Source organism: Symphalangus syndactylus, chromosome 14 (genome assembly GCF_028878055.3).
Source record: "Symphalangus syndactylus isolate Jambi chromosome 14, NHGRI_mSymSyn1-v2.1_pri, whole genome shotgun sequence".
NCBI lineage: Eukaryota > Metazoa > Chordata > Mammalia > Primates > Hylobatidae > Symphalangus > Symphalangus syndactylus.
Genome location: NC_072436.2, coordinates 115,962,251 through 115,981,586, shown reverse-complemented (window position 1 = coordinate 115,981,586; position 19,336 = coordinate 115,962,251). Strand labels below are relative to the sequence as shown.

At 55.4% G+C, this 19,336-nt stretch overlaps 1 protein-coding gene and 1 pseudogene across 23 annotated transcripts in view; one reads left to right on the top strand and one right to left on the bottom strand.

Moving 5' to 3' along the window:
* FLYWCH1 (FLYWCH-type zinc finger 1) overlaps window positions 1–19,336 on the top strand; it is a 44,140-nt gene that overhangs the window by 15,810 nt on the left and 8,994 nt on the right. For 3 of the 23 annotated variants that reach the window (XM_063618352.1, XM_063618340.1, XM_063618360.1), the window contains exons 3-8: window positions 9,338–9,735; window positions 10,135–10,620; window positions 13,444–13,908; window positions 14,042–14,305; window positions 17,457–17,720; window positions 18,532–18,804. In XM_063618352.1, coding sequence (XP_063474422.1) covers window positions 9,411–9,735; window positions 10,135–10,620; window positions 13,444–13,908; window positions 14,042–14,305; window positions 17,457–17,720; window positions 18,532–18,804 — 2,077 coding nt within the window. In that variant the 5' untranslated portion in view covers window positions 9,338–9,410. Of the gene's footprint in view, window positions 1–188; window positions 270–2,285; window positions 2,539–4,297; window positions 4,395–8,554; window positions 8,934–9,337; window positions 9,736–10,134; window positions 10,621–13,443; window positions 13,909–14,041; window positions 14,306–17,456; window positions 17,721–18,531; window positions 18,805–19,336 lie in introns of those variants that run through there. The other 20 variants (XM_063618344.1, XM_063618349.1, XM_063618355.1 and 17 more) reach the window with 17 other exon arrangements.
* On the bottom strand, window positions 2,175–2,674 carry LOC129461732 (large ribosomal subunit protein uL23-like; annotated as a pseudogene).

Below are 19,336 nucleotides of genomic sequence, written 5' to 3'. Positions count from 1 at the left end.
AGCCATCACTCCCAATCTCTTAGTCCCTCCCCTCCCTAAACAACCTTCCACCACCTTTCTGTCTGGAAAGGTGGTGATTGGCCCATTCTGGACACTTCATGTAAACTGAATCATGTGACACTTGGTCTTTGTGACTGGCTGCGTGTAACGTGTATCAGAACTTCATTTCTTTTTAATTTGCTGCGTAGATTAGAAGAGACCACGTGTTGTGACGTATCACCTCACACGGAGGACTCTCTTCCCTGAAGGCCAGGCCCAGGCCGGAGCAGGTGTGTGTGAGGGAGATCGGGAGTGGTGGAATGACCAAGCTGGTTCCACCTGCACGGTGGCCTCAGAGGAGGGTGATGTCTGTAGAGCTGAGGGGCAGCTCAAAGACGGCCGAGGTGACAAGGAAGTGGGGCACTGCAAATATGGGTGGTTGAGGGAGAGAGGAGTTTTTGTCAGATCTCCCGTGTCCTTAAAAAAAATAAAATAAAATAAATACCTTGACGAGCCCAGTGGAAATAAAAGAGCAGAGGTGTGAGAGCTCTGGAGACAGGGAAGCGGAATGGAGAGGGGTGCATCAGGGAGCTGGTAGAGACTCTTCTAAACCAGAGGGAGGATGGATGCTCCCTTTCCCCAGACAGGGAAGAGGGTGAGAAGAGCTTATAGAGGCATCCATCCTGTGCTTGGGAGGCTGAGGTGGGAGGATCGCTTGATCCCAGGAGTTCAAAACCAACCTGGAAATATAGCAAGACCCTGTCGTTACCAAAAAAAAATTTTTTAAATTTAATTAGAAAACCAGGCTCTACAAAGAATACAAAAATTAGCCAGTCATGGTAGTGTGCGCCTGTGGTCCCAGCTACTCTGGAGGCTGAGGCGGGAAGATGGCTTGAGCCTGGGAGGCAGAGGCTGCAGTGATCACGCCACCACACTCCAGTTTAGGCCATAGTGAAATCCTGCCGCTAAAATAAAAAGTAAAAGTATCCATTCTGGCCGGGTGCAGTGGCTCACACCTGTAATCCCAGCACTTTCGGAGGCCAAGACGGGCAGATCATGAGGTCAGCAGTTCGAGACCATCCTGGCCAATATGGTGAAACCCCATCTCTACGAAAAAATACAAAAATTTGCTGGGTGTAGTGGCGCGTGCCTGTAGTCCCAGCTACTCAGGAGGCTGAGGCAGGAGAATCACTTGAACCCAGGAGGCAGAGGTTGCAGTGAGCCAAGATTGTGCCACTGCACTCCTGTCTGGGCAGCTGGGTGACAGAGTTAAAAAAAAAAATCCATCTTAAATGGGTACATTTTGAATCAGATAAAAATCATATTTTGAATCATGGAGGGATAACTTTAGTTACTAGAAAATCTACCTTGTAGGGAGAATCTTATTCACTGATAATGTTAGGGAAATGGGGTGTTTTGTGTATAGTTTGTTACAGATGGCTCGTGTGTGTGTGTTTGTGTGGTTAAATATAAATGATGTAAAATTTACCATATTGGTCATTCATGTAAATTGCATCCTACAACCCTTGGTCTTTGTGAGCAGCTGCTCCCCTGAGCTCGATGTTGAAGTGTCCAGGTCAGCGGTTCACATTCATTGTGCAGCCGTCACCACCGTCCATCTCCAGAACCTTTTCATCTTCCCCAACGGCTGCTCTGTCCCCAGGAAACACTTGCTCCTCATCCTCCAGCCCCTGGCACCCCCATTCTACTTTCTGTCCCCATGAGTTTGACTGCCCTGGGGACCTCATACAAGTGGAATCGGACAGTGTTTGTCCCCTTGTGCCTGGCATGTCATATGTTGCAGTTTTTTTTTTGTTTTTTTTTGTTTTTGTTTTTTTTTGTTTGTTTGTTTGTTTTTTTTTTTTTTTTTTTTTTTCTTGAGACGGAGTCTAGCTCTGTCGCCCAGGCTGGAGTGCAGTGGTGCAATCTCGGCTCACTGCAAGCTCCGCCTCCCGGGTTCACGCTATTCTCCTGCCTCAGCCTCTCCGAGTAGCTGGGACTACAGGCGCCCGCCACCACGCCCGGCTAATTTTTTTTTTTTTTGTATTTTCTTAGTAGAGACGAGGTTTCACCGTGGTCTCGATCTCCTGACCTCGTGATCCGCCCGCCTCGGCCTCCCAAAGTGCTGGGATTACAAGCGTGAGCCACTGCGCCCGGCCTGTTGCAGTTTTTTTTTATGGTGAAAAGAATACATATATTTGGAATTAGCCAGCCGGACTCAGTTTAGATGATCTCCATTTTGTTGGCAACACCCAAAGCATCGTGATCAGGAGCCAGTGGAACATGTGCCTTCTTCTCTCCATCAGGCCCAATCAGACTGTTGACCTTGGCCACATCCGTGTCACAGAGTTCTTCACAGCCTGTTTGATCTGGTGCTTGCTGGCTTTAACATCCACAGTGAACACAAGTGTGTTGTTGTCTTCTGTCTTCTTCGTGGCAGTGTCAGTGGTCAGTGGAAAACTGATGATGGCATAGAGGTCAAGCGTGTTTCTCCTAGGGGCGCTCTTCCGAGGATATTTGGGCTGCCTCCCGAGTCGCAGTGTCTTGGGCTGCCAGAAGGTGGGTGATGCGCGGATCTTTTTATGTGTGAGTGGCTGTGGACACCTCTCATTACTGCCTTCTTGGCCTTTAAAGCCTTCGCTTTGGCTTCAGCTTTACAAGGGGCAGGAGCTCCCTTCTTCGCTTTTGGCGCCATCTTGTGAAGAGGCCGTTTTATTTTTATTTTTATTTTTGAGATGGAGTCTCGTTCTGTCACCCAGGCTGGAGTGCAATGGTGCGATCTCTGCACACCGCAACCTCCGCCTCCTGGTTCAAGCGATTCTCCTGCCTCAGCCTCTCGAGTAGCTGGGATTAGAAGTGTCCGCCACCACGCCCAGCTAATTTTTGTAATTTTAGTAGAGACGGGCTTCCGCATGTTGGCCAGGCTGGTCTCAAACTCCTGACCTCAGGTGATCTGCCCACCTCCGTCACCCAAAGTGCTGGGATTACAGGCGTGAGCCACCGCGCCTTGCCAATGCAGATGTTTTAAAATGCGTGATTCTCCTTTGCTGTCCCTTCTACTTCGTATTTTTGTTTCTCTCATTACAAGCCCTTTATATGAACCCATCTGGGGGATGTGGCGTTTGTGTAGCATAGCATGGCACTCTGGAGCTCACAAATGGTTTTATGTCAGATATTTCATAACCATTCGTATTCTATTAAAAAGCCAGAATCGGCCCGGCTCACACCTATAATCCCCACACTTTAGGAGGCTGAGACGGGTGGATCACTTGAGGTCACGAGTTCCAGACCAGCCTGACCAACATGGTGAAACCCCATCTCTACCAAAAAATACAAAAATTAGCCAGGCATGTTGGCGGGCACCTGTAATCGCAGCTACTTGGGAGTCTGAGGCAGGAGAATAGCTTGAAACCCAGGAGGTGGAGGTTGCAGTGAGCTGAGATCGTGCCACTGCACTTAGCCTGGGCAACAGAGAGACCCTGTCTCAAAAAAGCAAAAAGCCGGCCAGGAGCGGTGACTCACACCTGTAATCCCAGCACCTTGGGAGGCCAAGGCAGGCGGATCACGAGGTCAGGAGATCAAGACCATCCTGGCTAACACCGTGAAACCCCGTCTCTACTAAAAACACAAAAAATTAGCTGGGCGTGGTGGTGGGCGCCTGTAGTCCCAGCTACTCGGGAGGCTGAGGCAGGAGAATGGCGTAAACACGGGAGGCGGAGCTTGCAGTGAGCTGAGATCCAGACACTGCACTCCATCCTGGGTGACAGAGTGAGCCTCCATCTCAAAAAAAAAAAAAAAAAAAAGTAAAAAGCCAGAACCCACTAGAGTCACTTACTTGCCAAGTGTATCAGCTATTGTTGTGTAGCATACGACCCATGATCTTACTGGCTTAAAATAATAGGAGTTCCCCAGTGATCAGGGTTCTCTGGGGTCCCCAGGCTCCTTCATGTCTGTAGGCAGCTAAGAGACTGCTGGGCTGGAGGGTACAAGGTGGTCTCCCTGAATGTGGCAGTGCCCTGCACATGGCCACTCCTACAGCTGCCTTCCCTGCAGACTCAGGGCCCTGGCCTGTGAGGCGTGGGAACGTGTACCGTGCGCTCCTGCCACACTGTTGGTCACGCAACCCCCTCAGGCCAGTCAAGATTCAGATAGGTGGAGACAGAGCCCGGTTGCCAAGGGGCCTGTGGACTTTAACGGGCGGAGTGGTGGTGGGTCAGCATCTACCATCCAAGAGCCTACGTGGGCAAGAGTGGGAACGGGTCCTCAGCCTCCACTGGCTGGTGGCCAGGGCCTTTTCTTGTATTGGAACTTTTTCCAGGTCTGTTGAACCACGTGGGTCTTGGAAGCCCTTTAAACAGAAGTGGGAAGTGTTCGCCGGAGGACCGTGCTCTCTCCTGTCACCTCCTGTGACTCGGGTACAGCTCCATGGGAATGTGGGGCTTTCCTTGTCAGGCCAAGCCCCACGCAGTCCCCACCTTCACTCTGATGGCCTGGGACGAGGCCCCCGCCCGCCTGCACTCCCATGGCGCAGCTATGTCCTGCAGGACCAGCTGGCGGGGTGAACAGTGTGCGAGTAACTGTGCCGGCACGCATAGTCTGGGAAGCTTCTGTCAGGAGCGACCTGGAGTCCCCATGCCTCGCCCTGGCTGGGAGGGAGGCCACAGGGAGGCCGGGAAGCATGGCAGTTCTCAGGGAGGTGCCTGACCTCCCCGGGAACAACGGGGACTTTCTCCAGAGGGCGGGGGCCTCGCGGGACCTGGGCTGGGGGAGCCGGGAAGGGTGCACGGTCAGGGAACTGCCACGTTCATCGTCCATCCATTCCCATACATCCCCGTTCATCCTGTCCTGCCTCGTCCTGCCCTTATCCTCATCCTTCCTGGTTTAGCCTCACCGGGTCCCACCCAGTCCGTCATCCCCATTCATCCCTGGAGCTCAGAGCGAGGGAGCGGGAGGGGCGGGCTGTCGGTAGAAGGACTTGCGCCGAGGCCAATCAGCGCGCGGAGGGGGTTGGGGGGGCGGGTACTGGGCTTCCCGCCGTAACCTTTTCCTGCCTGGAGCCGCTCTGCTCGGGAGGCGCCTGCGAAGTCAGCTGGGGTTGCCGCCGAGTCCCGTGTACCTCGTGTCACCCTGTGGGGCGGGATGAGTAGGCCCAGAAGGATGGCATGGAGGAACAGGCTGGGCCGGGGCTGGGGGAGGTGTGGTGGGACTGGCCCTCCTGGTACCTGTGATTTCCTGGGAACTGGGCCTTAATGGAGTTAAGGAGCCGCTCCCCTCTGCGTTGTCCCCGGAGCCGACCAGGCCTTCGGGAGTGGAATGTGGGGTCCCAGGCCAGGGAACTTTGGATCAAAGTGGGAGACCAGTGGGAACTGGAGCTGCACCATGTGAGGTGGGGGTGAGGACGCTAAAAATGTCAGGGACTGCAGTCTGGATTCCAGGCTGAGAGGTGGGAAAGACCCTACCATCTGCCCACACTCAGTTGCCCCAAAAAGCCCCACCCCACACCATGACTGCCACTAACTGCCCCCAGGCCCCTGTCCCGGCCCTGCCCGGTTCCCCGTTATCTGTCCTTTCTGCCTCTCCAGGCTGGAACCCGTGGTGACCTCGGGATTAAGTTAGAGCATCTACAGAAGATCTAATTATGCTATTTCAAACAATAGAACAATTCTGCCCATGGTTTCCAGAACAAGGAACTTTAGATCTAAAGGAATGGGAAAAAATTGGCAATGAATTAAAACAAGCAAATAGGGAAGGTAGAATCATCCCACTTACAGTGTGGAATGATTGGGCCATTATTAAAGCAGCTTTAGAACCGTTTCAACCAGGGGAAGATAGCGTTTCAGTTTCTGATGCCTCTGAAAGCTGTGTAATAGATTGTGAAGAAGAGGCAGGGACAGAATTCCCGAAAGGAACGGAAAGTTCACATCGTAAATATGTAGCATAGTCTGTAATGGCTCGGTCAATGCAAAATGTTGACTTAAACAAATAAGGGTTATTTGCCTCAGGGCCTGGGAAAAAAAATTCATGGACCCAGGAACCACCTGCCCATCTTTTAATTCAATTAGATAAGGCTCTAAAGAGCCCTACCCTGACTTTGTGGCAAGATTGTAAGATGCTGCTCAAAAATCTATTACGGATAACACCCGAGAGGTTATTGTAGAATTAATGGCCTATGAAAATGCAAATACGGAATGTCAATTGGCCATAAAGCCATGTTGACTACAATCAATTACAGGAGGTAATATATCCTGAGTCATCAAAATTGGGGGGAAAACTCCAGAATTACTGGGGCCGTCAGAGTCTAAACCACAATGGCCAACTCCTCCTCCCGTGGTTCAGATACCTGTAACATTACAACCTCAAATACAGGTTAGACAAGTACAAACCCCAAGAGAATATCAAATAGAAAAGGATAGTCTGTATCTCGGCAATGCCAATCCAGGTACAGTGTCCACAATATCAGCCAGCAGGAAATAAAACCCAACCGCCATTAGCGTATCAATACTGGCTGCCAGCCAAGCTTCAGTATTGGCCGCCTCCAGAGGTCCAATACAGACCCCAAGTGGTGTGTGCCAGACTGCACGGCATCATAGAAGCAACCCGTGGCCGTGGTGTTTAATCCATCAGCACCACAGGCCGCGGCGCTGTGTCCTCAGCCACCCACTATGAGACTTAATCCAACAGCACCACCTAGTGGGCAAGGTAGCACACTGCATGCGGTCGTTGATGAAGCTAGAAAACAGGGAGACCTTCAGGCGTGGCGGTTCCCGGTAATTTTACAACTGGTACTGGCCGGGGAAGGGGCCCCAGCAGGAGCACCTGCGGTGGCTAATGCTAGATATGAACCTTTCACCATGAAAATGTTAAAAGACATGAAGGAGGGAGTTATACAATATGGACCCAACTCTCCTTATATGAGTACATGATTAGATTCCCTTGCTCCAGCGGGAGTTGATGTAGTTACAGAATGTGTGAAGGCTTGTAATAGGACTGGAGGAGCCATGCATAAAGCTATCCTAATGCCTCATGCAATGACTGCGGTCGCTTTAGCAGGACCAGTTAGAACATTTGGGGGAGAATGTTATAATTGTGGCCAAATTGGTCATCTAAAAAAGAATTGCCCAGCTAGCTCAGTCAGTAGAGCATGAGACTCTTAACCTCAGGGTCGTGAGTTCACGTCCCACATTGGGCACCAGGTGAAGGAGGCCTGCCCCTCAACAGCTATGGGTATTTCTCGTCAGGTGGAGATGAGACTGAGAAAAGAAATAAGACAGGCCGGGCACGGTGGCTCACGCTTGTAATCCCAGTACTTTGGGAGGCCGAGGCGGGCGGATCACGAAGTCAGGAGATCGAGACCACGGTGAAACCCGATCTCTACTAAAAATACAAAAAAAATTAGCCGGGCGTGGTGGCGGGCACCTGTAGTCCCAGCTACTCGGAGAGGCTGAGGCAGGAGAATGGTGTGAACCCAGGAGGCGGAGCTTGCAGTGAGCCGAGATTGCGCCACTGCACTCTAGCCTGGGCGACAGAGCGAGACTCCGTCTCAAAAAAAAAAAAAAAAGAAATAAGACACAGAGACAAAGTATATAGAAAACAGTGGGCCCAGGAGATGGGCGCTCAACATGCAAGGACCCGCACTGGTGCTGGTCTCTGAGTTCCCTCAGTATTTATTGATCACTATTTTTACTATCTTGGCAAGGGGAGTGTGGCAGGGCAACAGAGTGACGGTGGGGAGAAGATCAGTAGGGAAACGTGAGCAAAGGAATCTGTATCATGAATAAGTTCAAGGGAAGGTACTGTGCCTGGATGTACACATAGGCCAGACTTAGGTTTCACTTCACACAAACATCTCAGTTAGCAAAGAGTAACAGAGCAATATTGCTGCCAGCATATCTTGCCTCCGACCACAGGGCAGTTTTCTCCTATCTCAGAATAGAACTAATGGTCGGCTTTACACCAAGACATTCCATTCCCAGGGACAAGCAGGAGACAGAAACGTTCCTCTTACCTCATCTGCAGAGGGTTCCCTCTTTCACTCGTCCTCCTCAGCACAGACCCTTCACAGGTGTCAGGCTGGGGGATGTAAAGTCTTTCCTTTCCCATGAGGCCATATCTCAGGCTGTCTCAGTGGGGGGAAACCTTGGACGATACCCAGGCTTTCTTGGGTGGAGGTCCCTGTGGCTTTCCACAGTGCATTTTGTCCCTGGTTAATAGAGAATGGAGAATGGCGATGACTTTTACCAAGCATACTGTCTGCAAACATTGTTAACAAGGCACATCCTGCATAGCCTTAAATACATTAAACCTTGATTCAATACAGCACATGTTTCTGTGAGCACAGGGTTGGGGTTAAAGTTACAGATTAACGGCATCTCAAAGCAGAACAATTTTTCTTAGTACAGATCAAAATGGAGTTTCTTATGTCTTCCTCTCCTGCGTAGACACAGTAACAATCTGATCTCTCTCTTTTCCCCCACACAAAAAGCCCCACCCACACCATGACTGCCACTGACTGCCCCCAGGCCCCCACTCCAGCCCTGCGCTGGTTCCCCACTATCTGCCCTTTCTGCCTCTCCAGGCTGGAACCTGTGGTGACCTCAGGATTCTCCAGACACCACCACAGCCCCGTCCCCGACCAGGCGAGGCAGCAACAGCTCCAGCACAAGGTGGCTGCCCCGGTGGGGCCCTGACATCTCCCGAAGAGGGGGTGGCCTGGGGCCTCCAGGCTAGGAGCGGGACTGGGTCTGCCTGAGCCCAGAAAGGGCTTTCTGCCTCCCAGGCCATGATGTGGCGCTGTCCTCTGGAAGGGGCTCTGCGCGCCAGGCCCACGCTCCTGAGACAGGTGCCTGGTGTCCTGGTGAATCGCATGGTTTCCAAAAAGGTCCTGGCAAGTCCCTGGGCATCTGAGCAGAAACGAGTCTCAGCTTCCTGCCTCTTCAGCCTCAGGCATATCACAGGTGTCTGTGCCTCACTGTCCTCATCTATAACTGGGTCAATAAGAACGTCCTGCCGTCATAATGTAGGGGCTGGAGCGGGGACTGGAAACGCAGGTGGAAACCCTTCTTCTGTGCTCAGCATGTGGCTGAGCTCTTAGTCCATTAGTCACTCTGATGGCCCCTTGTGGAGGGTGTTTATTGTGCACATTTTCCAGGTGGGGAAAGTGGGGTTGGATGGGGGTGATGTACCCAAGGCTGCCAGGAGAGGAACTGGCGGAGCAGAAGCCTAGTTCCATCAGGCCCCCCGCCAGCCTTGGCCCCAGCGAGCAGTGAGGCAGCCCCATCTGCCCCACCTCCCTCCCAGATCCACGTCTAGAGTCCCCCAAGTGCTTCCTCCACTGACAGGATTTTGCTTCCTTCCTTAGAACCGAACTGCTGGACTCCAGGTTCCTTGCTGGGGGCTGAGCGTGGCCTGAGGGACAGGCCCTGGCTCCTGGGATGCCCCTGCCCGAGCCCAGCGAGCAGGAGGGCGAGAGCGTGAAGGCCGGCCAGGAGCCATCCCCCGAGCCAGCCACGGACGTCGTCCCGGCTGCCCCCAGGAAGTCCAGAGAGTTCCCCAAACTGGTCCTGCTCACAGCCTCCAACCAAGATGAGGATGGGGTGGGATCCAAGCCCCAGGAAGTGCACTGCGTCCTGTCCCTGGAGATGGCTGGCCCCGCCACCCTCGCCAGCACCTTGCATATCCTGCCAGTGGAGGAGCAGGGAGGGGTGGTCCAGCCAGCCCTGCAGATGCCTGAACAGAAGTGCAGCAAGCTGGACACAGGTGAGGTGTGGCCTGGTGCCCCTGCCCAGCCACCCTGTGGGTTCTGGTGCTCACAGCAGGCCCTCTACACCTCCCCTCTAGCATAGTGTCTTGTCCTTGCTCCAAGCTGAGCCTCTTGGCCTCTGATCTTGAGCCTGTCCCAGGCTGGTGTGACGATCACACTCAGGTACCAGGAGCTCATGGGAGTTGCAGTGATGTGCAGAATTCCTTCAGCTCCCTAAAAACATCCGCTACCACCCCCAAAATAAAAACCAGCCCTGAGAGTCTGGGCTTCTTGCTTGGGAGCAGGAGGAGAAGGCACCTGCTACACTCAGGACCCCCACGCCCTCTCTGGCTCTCTGTGCCTGCGACCTTGAGCTTTGCTCTAGGTTAGCTAACCCAGCCTTCCCCTTCCCCCAGCAGCCCCTCGGTCCCTGGAGTTCTTGAGGACACCATTCGGGGGCCGCCTCCTGGTGCTGGAGTCCTTCCTGTACAAGCAGGAGAAGGCTGTGGGGGACAAGGTGTACTGGAAGTGCCGCCAGCATGCTGAGCTGGGCTGCCGGGGCCGGGCCATCACCCGAGGCCTGCGGGCTACAGTGATGCGGGGCCACTGCCACGCTCCTGATGAGCAAGGCCTGGAGGCCCGGCGCCAGAGGGAGAAGCTGCCCAGCAAGGCCCTGCCAGAGGGCTGCGGAGAGCGCAAGGGTCCTGAGGGCCCTGGAGGCCAAGTGGAGGAGCCACTGGAGGGGGTGGGCCCGTGGCAGTGCCCTGAGGAGCCGGAGCCGGAGCCACAGCCAGAGCCCACTCCTGGGCTGGGGCTGAGCAAGCCAGCCCCGGAGGAGGAGGGACCCCGAGCCCTGTCACTGCTGAGCCTGCCGCCCAAGAAGCGCTCGATCCTGGGGCTGGGTGAGTACGGTCCACCTCCCTGCCGCGTCCACTCGGGCAGGGGACCCGAGGGCCCTTCCTGAGCCCAAATAGAAATGTGGGTTCCCACAGGGTCTTTTAAAATGTACTCGAAGTTAAAATGACTTTTAAAAATATAAATGTGGCCGGGCACAATGGCTCACGCCTGTAATCCCAGCACTTTGGGAGGCCAAGGCAGACAGATCATGAAGTCAGGAGTTCGAGACCAGCCTGATCAACATGGTGAAACCCTGTCTCTACTAAAAATACAGAACTTAGCCGGGCGTGCTGGTGCGCACCTGTAATCCCAGCTACTCAGGAGGCTGAGGCAGGAGAATCTATTGAACCCGGGAGGCAGAGGTTGCAGTGAGCCCAGATGGCTCCACTGCATTCCAGCCTGGGCAACAGAGCAAAACTCCATCTCAAAAAAAAAAAAAAAAAAATTATATATACATATGGCTGGGCCCAGTGGCTCACACCTGTAATCCCAGAACTTTGGGAGGCCAAGGCAGGTGGATCACCTGAGGTCAGGAGTTTGAGACCAGCCTGACCAACATGGGGAAACCCCATCTCTACTAAAAATAAAAAATTATCCGGGCATGGTGGCAGATGCCTGTAATCCCAGCTATTGGGGATGCTGAGGCAAGAGAATCGGTTGGACCCAGGAGGCAGAGGTTGCAGTGAGCCAAGATTGCACTATTGCACTCCAGACTGGGCAACAGAGCAAGACTCCATCTCGGTAAAAAAAAAAAAAGAAAAAAATGTATATAAATGTGGACTAGGCACAGTGGTCATGCCTATAATCCTAGCACTTTGGGAGGCTGGGGCAGGAGGATCGCTTGAGCCCAGGAGTTCAAGACCAGCCTGGCCAATATATTGAGACCCCATATCTACAAAAAATCAGCCAGCTGTTGTGGTGTGCGACTGTGGTCCCAACCACTTGGGAGACTGAGGTGGGAGGATCACTTAAGCTAGGGAGATTGAGGCTGCAGTGAGCCGAGATCATGCCACTGCCCTCCAGCCTGGACAAGAGACCTGGACCCTGTCTCAAAAAAAAAAAAAAAAAAAAAAATCAGAATTTTATCTGGTTCCCAGGCGATTCTGGTGTCCATTTTTTTTTTTTTTTTTTTTTTTTTTTGAGACGGAGTCTTGCTCTGTTGCCCAGGCTGGAGTGCAGTGCCGCAATCTCGGCTCACTACAAGCTCCGCCTCCCGGGTTCATGCCATTCTCCTGCCTCAGCCTCTCCGAGTAGCTGGGACTACAGGCTCCCGCCACCACGCCCGGCTAAATTTTTTGTATTTTTAGTAGAGACAGGGTTTCACCGTGGTCTCGATCTCCTGATCTCGTGATCCGCCTGCCTCGGCCTCCCAAAGTGCTGGGATTACAAGCGTGAGCCACTGCGCCCGGCCTTCTGGTGTCCATTAAGTTCAGGAAAGATACCTAGGCCGGGTGCAGTGGCTCTTGCCTGTAATCTCAGCACTTTGGGAGGCTGAGGTGGGCGGATCATGCGGTCAGGAGTTCAAGACCAGCCTGGCCAACATAGTGAAACCCTGTGTCTACTAAAGATACAAAAAACTAGCTGGGCGAGGCTGGGCGCTGTGGCTCACGCCTGTAATCCCAGCACTTTGGGAGGCCAAGGTGGGCGGATCACGAGGTCAGCAGATCAAGATCATCCTGGCTAACACAGTGAAACCCTGTCTCTACTAAAAAAAATACAAAAAAAAATCAGCCGGGTGTGCTGTCGGGCGCCTGTAGTCCCAGCTACTTGAGAGGCTGAGGCAGGAGAATGGCGTGAACCCGGGAGGCGGAGCTTGCAGTGGGCTGAGATTGCGCCACTGCACTCCAGCCTGGGTGACAGAGCGAGACTCTGTCTCAAAAAAAAAAAAAAAAAAATAGCTGGGCGTGGTGGTGCCTGCAATCCCAGCTACTCGGGAGGCTGAGGCAGAAGAATTGCTTGAACCCGGGAGGCAGAGGTTGCAGTGAGCCAAGATCGAGCCATTGTACTCCAGCCTGGGTGACAGGGTGCGACTCTGTCTCAAAAAAAAAAAAAAAAAAAAAAAAAAAAAGGCTGGTGGGAGAGTCTTGGGTTTTGGGTCCTAGGTTCAAATTTCAGCCCTGCCTGATGGTAGCTCTGTAGCCTCAGAAAATTGGCTTCATTTCTGGCGTTCCAGGAGCTTTATCCTAAGGTGGCTGTGATAACCTGGATTGTTGTGTAAATTGCACATTTGGGGCTTGGCACGTGGCAGATGGGAGTTCTGGCTGTTTTATTACCAGTAACTAGGAGATGGGCTTGGGTTCGAGGAGGCCAGGTGCCTCCTGACACAGCCTTAAGGATCAGAGGTGGCGCCTGCCCTGGGCACCTGGGGCAGGAAGGGAGGGGCAGGGAACAGGGAGACTTATTTTTCACTGTGATCTTTTGGAACCATTTGAGTGTATTATACCTTGCGTGTTTTATTCAAAACTGGATAGGTTTTTTAAACAAACCCTAAAAAAATATGAGCAGTAGTGACAGAAAACAGAGGCCGCCGCGTCCGAGTCCAGGTTGGCCCCTCCAGGTGTGACCTTGATGCAACATTGAACAGGCCTCAACTGGGGCGACCTCACTGACTGCTAGGAGAGGAATAAGACTCCCCGCCGGGGCGCTTGGTGGTAGGGGTTCAGTGGGAATGGGTTTGGGGGCTCCGACATATCTGGCTCAGGAAGCCAGGGTAAATTTCAGCCTTAAAGGAGAAAGGCTCGTGTCAGCCCCCAGAATCTGCAGGGGCTGTCCTTCCTGGGCTCCTCTCCACCCGCTGGTGGCTGTGACCACTTGGGTCCCTCCTCTAGGACAGGCCCGGCCCCTCGAGTTCCTGAGGACGTGCTACGGGGGCAGCTTCCTGGTACACGAGTCGTTCCTCTACAAGCGGGAGAAGGCTGTCGGGGACAAGGTGTATTGGACCTGCCGGGACCACGCGCTGCACAGCTGCCGGAGCCGGGCCATCACCCAGGGACAGCGGGTGACCGTGATGCGTGGGCACTGCCACCAGCCCGATATGGAGGGCCTGGAAGCCCGGCGGCAGCAGGAGAAGGCCATGGACACACTGCAGGCTGGGCAGGACGGCCCTGGGAGCCAAGTGGACACGCTGCTCCGAGGCGTGGATAGTCTGCTGTACCGCAGGGGTCCGGGTCCCCTGACTCTCACCAGGCCTCGACCCAGAAAGCGAGCAAAGGTCGAAGACCAGGAGCTGCCCACCCAGCCCGAGGCCCTGGAAGGATCACCAGACGAGGACCAGGACGTGGACGCAGACCCTGGTGAGCTGCCTTCCTTTGGGGCTCACCAGCCCTGTGTTGACTCTTGCCTCCAGAGGTCCAGGGAGGGAAGGGGGTACGATCAGGCCTGCTCAGCCCCCGCCCCCTCCCCTGACTGCCTCTTGAACCTCCCCAGGAGGCCCTGAGTTCCTGAAGACGCCCCTGGGCGGCAGCTTCCTGGTGTACGAGTCCTTCCTCTACCGACGGGAGAAGGCGGCCGGGGAGAAGGTGTATTGGACCTGCCGGGACCAGGCCCGCATGGGCTGCCGCAGCCGCGCCATCACCCAGGGCCGACGGGTGACTGTGATGCGTGGTCACTGCCACCCGCCTGACCTCGGGGGCCTGGAGGCCCTGAGACAGCGGGAGAAACGCCCTAACACGGCACAGCGGGGGAGCCCAGGTACCTGGGGTTGGGCGGGGAGCTGGGCCCCAGGAAGCAGGCAGGAGCCCCACACTGCCTTTCCCTCCCCACCCTGCGGGTCCCGCTGGCAAACGTCCTCTTCCCTTCTGTGAACATCCTAGAAGGAGCTATGGCCCTGGCCTCCGACTCCTTGGCCCCCCTGATGCCGCTTTCAACGGGTCTCTCCTTCCTGCTCAGCCCAGCCTCACCCTTCCAGCCTGACCTGCCCCACGGTAGCAGCAGCAGGGATAGACCTCCCTGCCCTCCTCTTCCTCTGTTTGTCTTAAGACTTCATAGTAGTAACAGAGGGTGGTGACTGAACATGGTCAGTCTTGTTGCTATGGTGTGAGCCTGTCTTAACCTCTGAGTGGTTAAGGATTGAGGAGGTGATATTTCCATGCAGCCGGTTTCTCCTCTCGGCCAGCGGTTCCATAGACACCCATAATGTCCTGAAACGCTGGCCTGAGGAGAGTCACACGGGTGTCTCCATCTTTATCCACACGGTCGGCCCCCCGCAGTGCCTGGTGTTTTGACTTCACAACCACAGTTGTGTAAATGTCCCCATCCCGTCTGGCTGAGGAGCCATTTCATCGTGGCCTCCTCCACTCCCCTGCTCTTCCTTCGTGGCCCCGAGGCGCTGGCCTGTCTCTCCGGTGGCTCTTCCCGATCCTGAAGCTTTTGGGTCATGTGAGTTGCCTCATGGCCCTAAACTTCTCTGAGACTTGAGAGCTGTGATTCTCTTTCTCTTTTTGTTCCATCTCCAGAGAGACAGTGCTGCAAGGTATGCAGCTGTCCCCACCTCGTTCTCACCCCTGCTCCTGTCCTGACCCCACAAATAACTGAGCAATTGTTTCTTAGGGTCTTGGCTGCCCTATTTCCTAAAATGTGCCCTGCTACCATTAATTGGTTTTTCCATTTCCTTGTCAGCCACTCAGTGCTCTTCTTTCACAGGCTTTTTTTTTTTTTTTGAGACGGAGTCTTGCTTTGTCACCCAGGCTGCAGTGCAGTGGCGTGATCTCGGCTCACTGCACCCTCTGCCTCCCGGGTTCAAGCATTTCTCCTGCCTCAGCCTCCTGAGTAGCTGGGATTACAGGCACCTGCCACCTTGCCCGGCTATTTTTGTATTTTTAGTAGAGAGGGGGTTTCACCATGTTGGCCAGGCTGGTCTCAAACTCCCGACGTCAGGTGATCTGCCTGCCTCAGCCTCCCAAAGTGCTGGGATTACAGGCATGAGCCACCGTACCCGACCATGTTTGGTTTTACTTTAGCCTAGAAACCTGCTCGCCGTTGACCGGGGGGTGCTCTGTGGTCCCATTTTCCTAACACAGCTCTGTTTTTTCTGTGGGGCGGCAGCTGCTGCGTTTGTTTGCCTGGTTTTGTGTATCCAGGTCGACCCCACCTGGATCCGATCATCCACAACTGCGGGTTGCTGGAGCCGCCCAGTGCAGCCTGGCCCGGGGGCAGAGGCTGCGCCCAGCTGTCCCTTGGGGTTCACTGTGCTGACTCACTGCTTCTGGGCCTGCCTTTCTCTTTCTTGGTTTTCTTCATGGTTTTGTGGTCTGGAGAAGTCCTGCCTCCGGTCGTTTCCTGAGCAGGTCCCGGGAGATAGCTCGATGAGGCCTTGCACGTCTGAAGTATCTGTCGCCTCCCTCTCCGGAGGGGCAGCCTGGCCTCCGTGGTGTCACAGGTGCAGAGTCTGCCCTTGAACGTCACTGCAGCTTTTGCGTGACTGATCCTGTGTGTGCCGTCAGCTTTGCTTGAGGTTTTAGGGTCTTTGCTGCCTCCTAGCTGTACCGGGCTGTGCTGGGGGTACCAAGGGCCTTTTTAGGCCTCCGGCTTGTGTCCTTCATCGTGGGGTCATCCTCTCGTGCTCTTTATTAACTTCCCCATCATCGTCCCTTTCTGTTGCTGCTGTTAATCAGATGTTGATCCTCCCAGATGAGGGGTCTTTTTTTTTTTTTTTTGAGACAGTTTCACTCTTGTCGCTCAGGCTGGAGTGTAGGGGCGTGGTCTTGGCTCACTGCAACCTCTGTTTCCCGGGTTCAGGTGATTTTCCTGTCTCAGCCTTCTGAGTAGCTGGGATTACAGGTGCACGCCCCCACACCCAGCTAATTTTTTTGTATTTTTTTAGTAGGGATGGGGTTTCACCATGTTGGCCAGGCTAGTCTTGAACTCCTGACCTTGTGGTCTGCCTGCCTCGGCCTCCCAAAGTGCTGGGATTACAGGCGTGAGCCACCATGCGCAGCCCCTTGCTGGATGTTTTCATCCGTGTGGAAGGGGATGAAGCGTGCCCCATGGTCACACTGCCTCCTTCCGTGGCCTGGGGTCCCCACCTTCCTCCTGACCTGTTCTGTCTCGGGGACCCCAGGCTCCTGTGCTGCTGTACCCTGCAGGGTCCTCCTGCCTCCCGAGCCTCCCCACTCCACATGGCCCCTGCCCAGCCCTCTCCATCCCTCTCGAAGGTAGTTCCATAGCCAGACACCCTCCCACCCCCCGCCAGCGTCTCCTCTAGGGCTTGCTACCCCCCCCATCCCCTGCTTCCACTGCCCCCTGATGTGTCCACGATGCCCCAGGCCGCCTCTCTACCTCTGTGGCCCCTGAGCCTGCACGGAGGAAAGGGTGTCCTCTGGGCAAGGCACAGCCACCCGCCAGAGTCCTCCCTCTCACCACATCCAGGACAGTGGATGCTGCTCCCTGCCTCTTCCTCACAGTCCTCGGGTCACATCTCCACCTGCGCGGCTCTCAGGGGCCACCCCTCTCAGCCCCATCTAGCTCTGAACAGCTTTGTCCCCCGTGGGCCCTGGGTCATTCCTCTGACCAACCAGGCATCGCACACCCTGCATGTGAGCCTGGGCGGGTGCTGGGGATGGATGAGTGACGCAGCAGACACTGCCTCCCTGAAGGCATCGCAAGGTGGGACGATTGGCCTCCACTTGCAGGGGCCTCACCTGACCAGTCCCCAGCCTCAGGGGGGGACCCCAGCAGCTGGAGCCCCAGCGGAGTTGGGGGGATGGTGGCATCTGTGTCCTGGGCTCCGGGGGCACCTCACTGTGAGGAGGGGGTGTGGGCATTGGGGGGAGGTCTCATCTTGGGGCCATGCTGATCTTGGCTCTGAGAGCTGGTGTCCAGTGCTCCTCCCATTTCTCAACAGGAGGCCCCGAGTTCCTGAAGACGCCCCTGGGGGGCAGCTTCCTGGTGTACGAGTCCTTCCTCTACCGGCGGGAGAAGGCGGCCGGGGAGAAGGTGTATTGGACCTGCCGGGACCAGGCCCGCATGGGCTGCCGCAGCCGCGCCATCACCCAGGGCCGGCGGGTCATGGTCATGCGCAGGCACTGCCACCCACCTGACCTGGGTGGCCTGGAGGCCCTGCGGCAGCGGGAGCACTTCCCCAACCTGGCGCAGTGGGACAGCCCAGGTGCGTGTGGAGGGCGCTGGGCCGGGTCTCCCTGGTCTCCCGGGACCTGTGCCCCACACGCTGGCTGGAGGCTGCCTGTGGGATGTTGTGTGTGTGTTGTGCCTGGTGGTCTGACAGCCTGGGCCATAAACTCCCCCAGGGCAGGAGGCTCCATCTGTGGGCTCCAAGCTCCTGCAGCTGGTCCTCTGGGCAGCAGGGACTGGCTCTCGGGGGTAGAAACCCACTCAGCTCTCTAGAGAAAGAGGGTGGCGGCCAGGGGTGGCATTGGCAGCTGCAGAGAGTGCTTGGCATCTGCTGACGGGCCGTACGGTGGATCCCGGACACTCTTGGTCTACCCCCACACCACCGACACTGCTTCTAGTCTCACGGGGTTCTCTCTGGCCACCCCAACATCATGTGACCTTTTAGTTCAGCATGTTAAAAGAGTCCAGATGGCTGCCAGCTGGCTGAGGCTAGGTGGACAGGGAGCCAGGAGGCCCTGGTGCCCACAGCCCAGAACGGCTCAGCCCCCGCCCTGGGGGATGCGCCCGCAAGCCTGAGGTCTGAGGGGTTGGGAGTGTCCTTCAGGAGCATTCAGGGTCCAGTGCTTGCCAGGCTACCTGCCCAGGCATCCCCAGAGCCCTTGGAGAGGGCCAGCCAGCACGGGAGTCGGGGCTGCAGGGCCCAGAGGGGAGGACGGCAGGGACCACCATGGGGCCTGCTCGGGGATTGCAGATTCTTGGTGGGGCCTGGGCTGGGGGCACAAATCAGACCCCCAACCCTGACACCCAGGCCCCTGTGGCCCCACTCACAGTGTCACTTTCCCTTTCAGATCCTCTCCGGCCCCTGGAGTTCCTGAGGACTTCCCTGGGGGGCAGATTCCTGGTGCACGAGTCCTTCCTCTACAGGAAGGAGAAGGCGGCTGGGGAGAAGGTGTACTGGATGTGCCGGGACCAGGCTCGGCTGGGCTGCCGCAGCCGCGCCATCACCCAGGGTCACCGCATCATGGTCATGCGCAGCCACTGTCACCAGCCTGACCTGGTGGGCCTGGAGGCCTTGAGGCAACGGGAGCAGCTCCCCACCACAGCCCAGCAGGAGGACCCAGGTACAGACAGGGTGTGGGGCAGAGGCAGGGGTATGGGCATCCTTATCTCTTCCAGCTCAGACCTGATGCCCCAGGCCAGGCACCCACTGAGGAGACTGTGCTTTTGTGCACACACAAATTATTCACATAAACAGAATGTAAAACCAGTCTTTTTTTTTTTTTTTTTTTTTTCTGAGAGGGAGTCTTGCTCTGTCACCCAGGCCAGAGTGCAGTGGCGCGATCTCGGCTCACTGCAAGCTCCGCCTCCCAGGTTCACGCCATTCTCCTGCCTCAGCCTCTCCGAGTAGCTGGGACTACAGGCGCCCGCCACCATGCCCGGCTAATTTTTTGTATTTTTAGTAGAGAACGGTTTCACCGTGTTAGCCAGAATGGTCTTGACCTCCTGACCTTGTGATCTGCCCGTCTTGGCCTCCCAAAGTGCTGGGATTACAGGCATGAGTCACTGCGCCTGACCTTTTTTTTTTCTCTTCTTGAGTCAGAGTTTTGCTTTTGTTTCCCAGGCTGGAGTGCAATGGAGCCATCTCGGCTCACT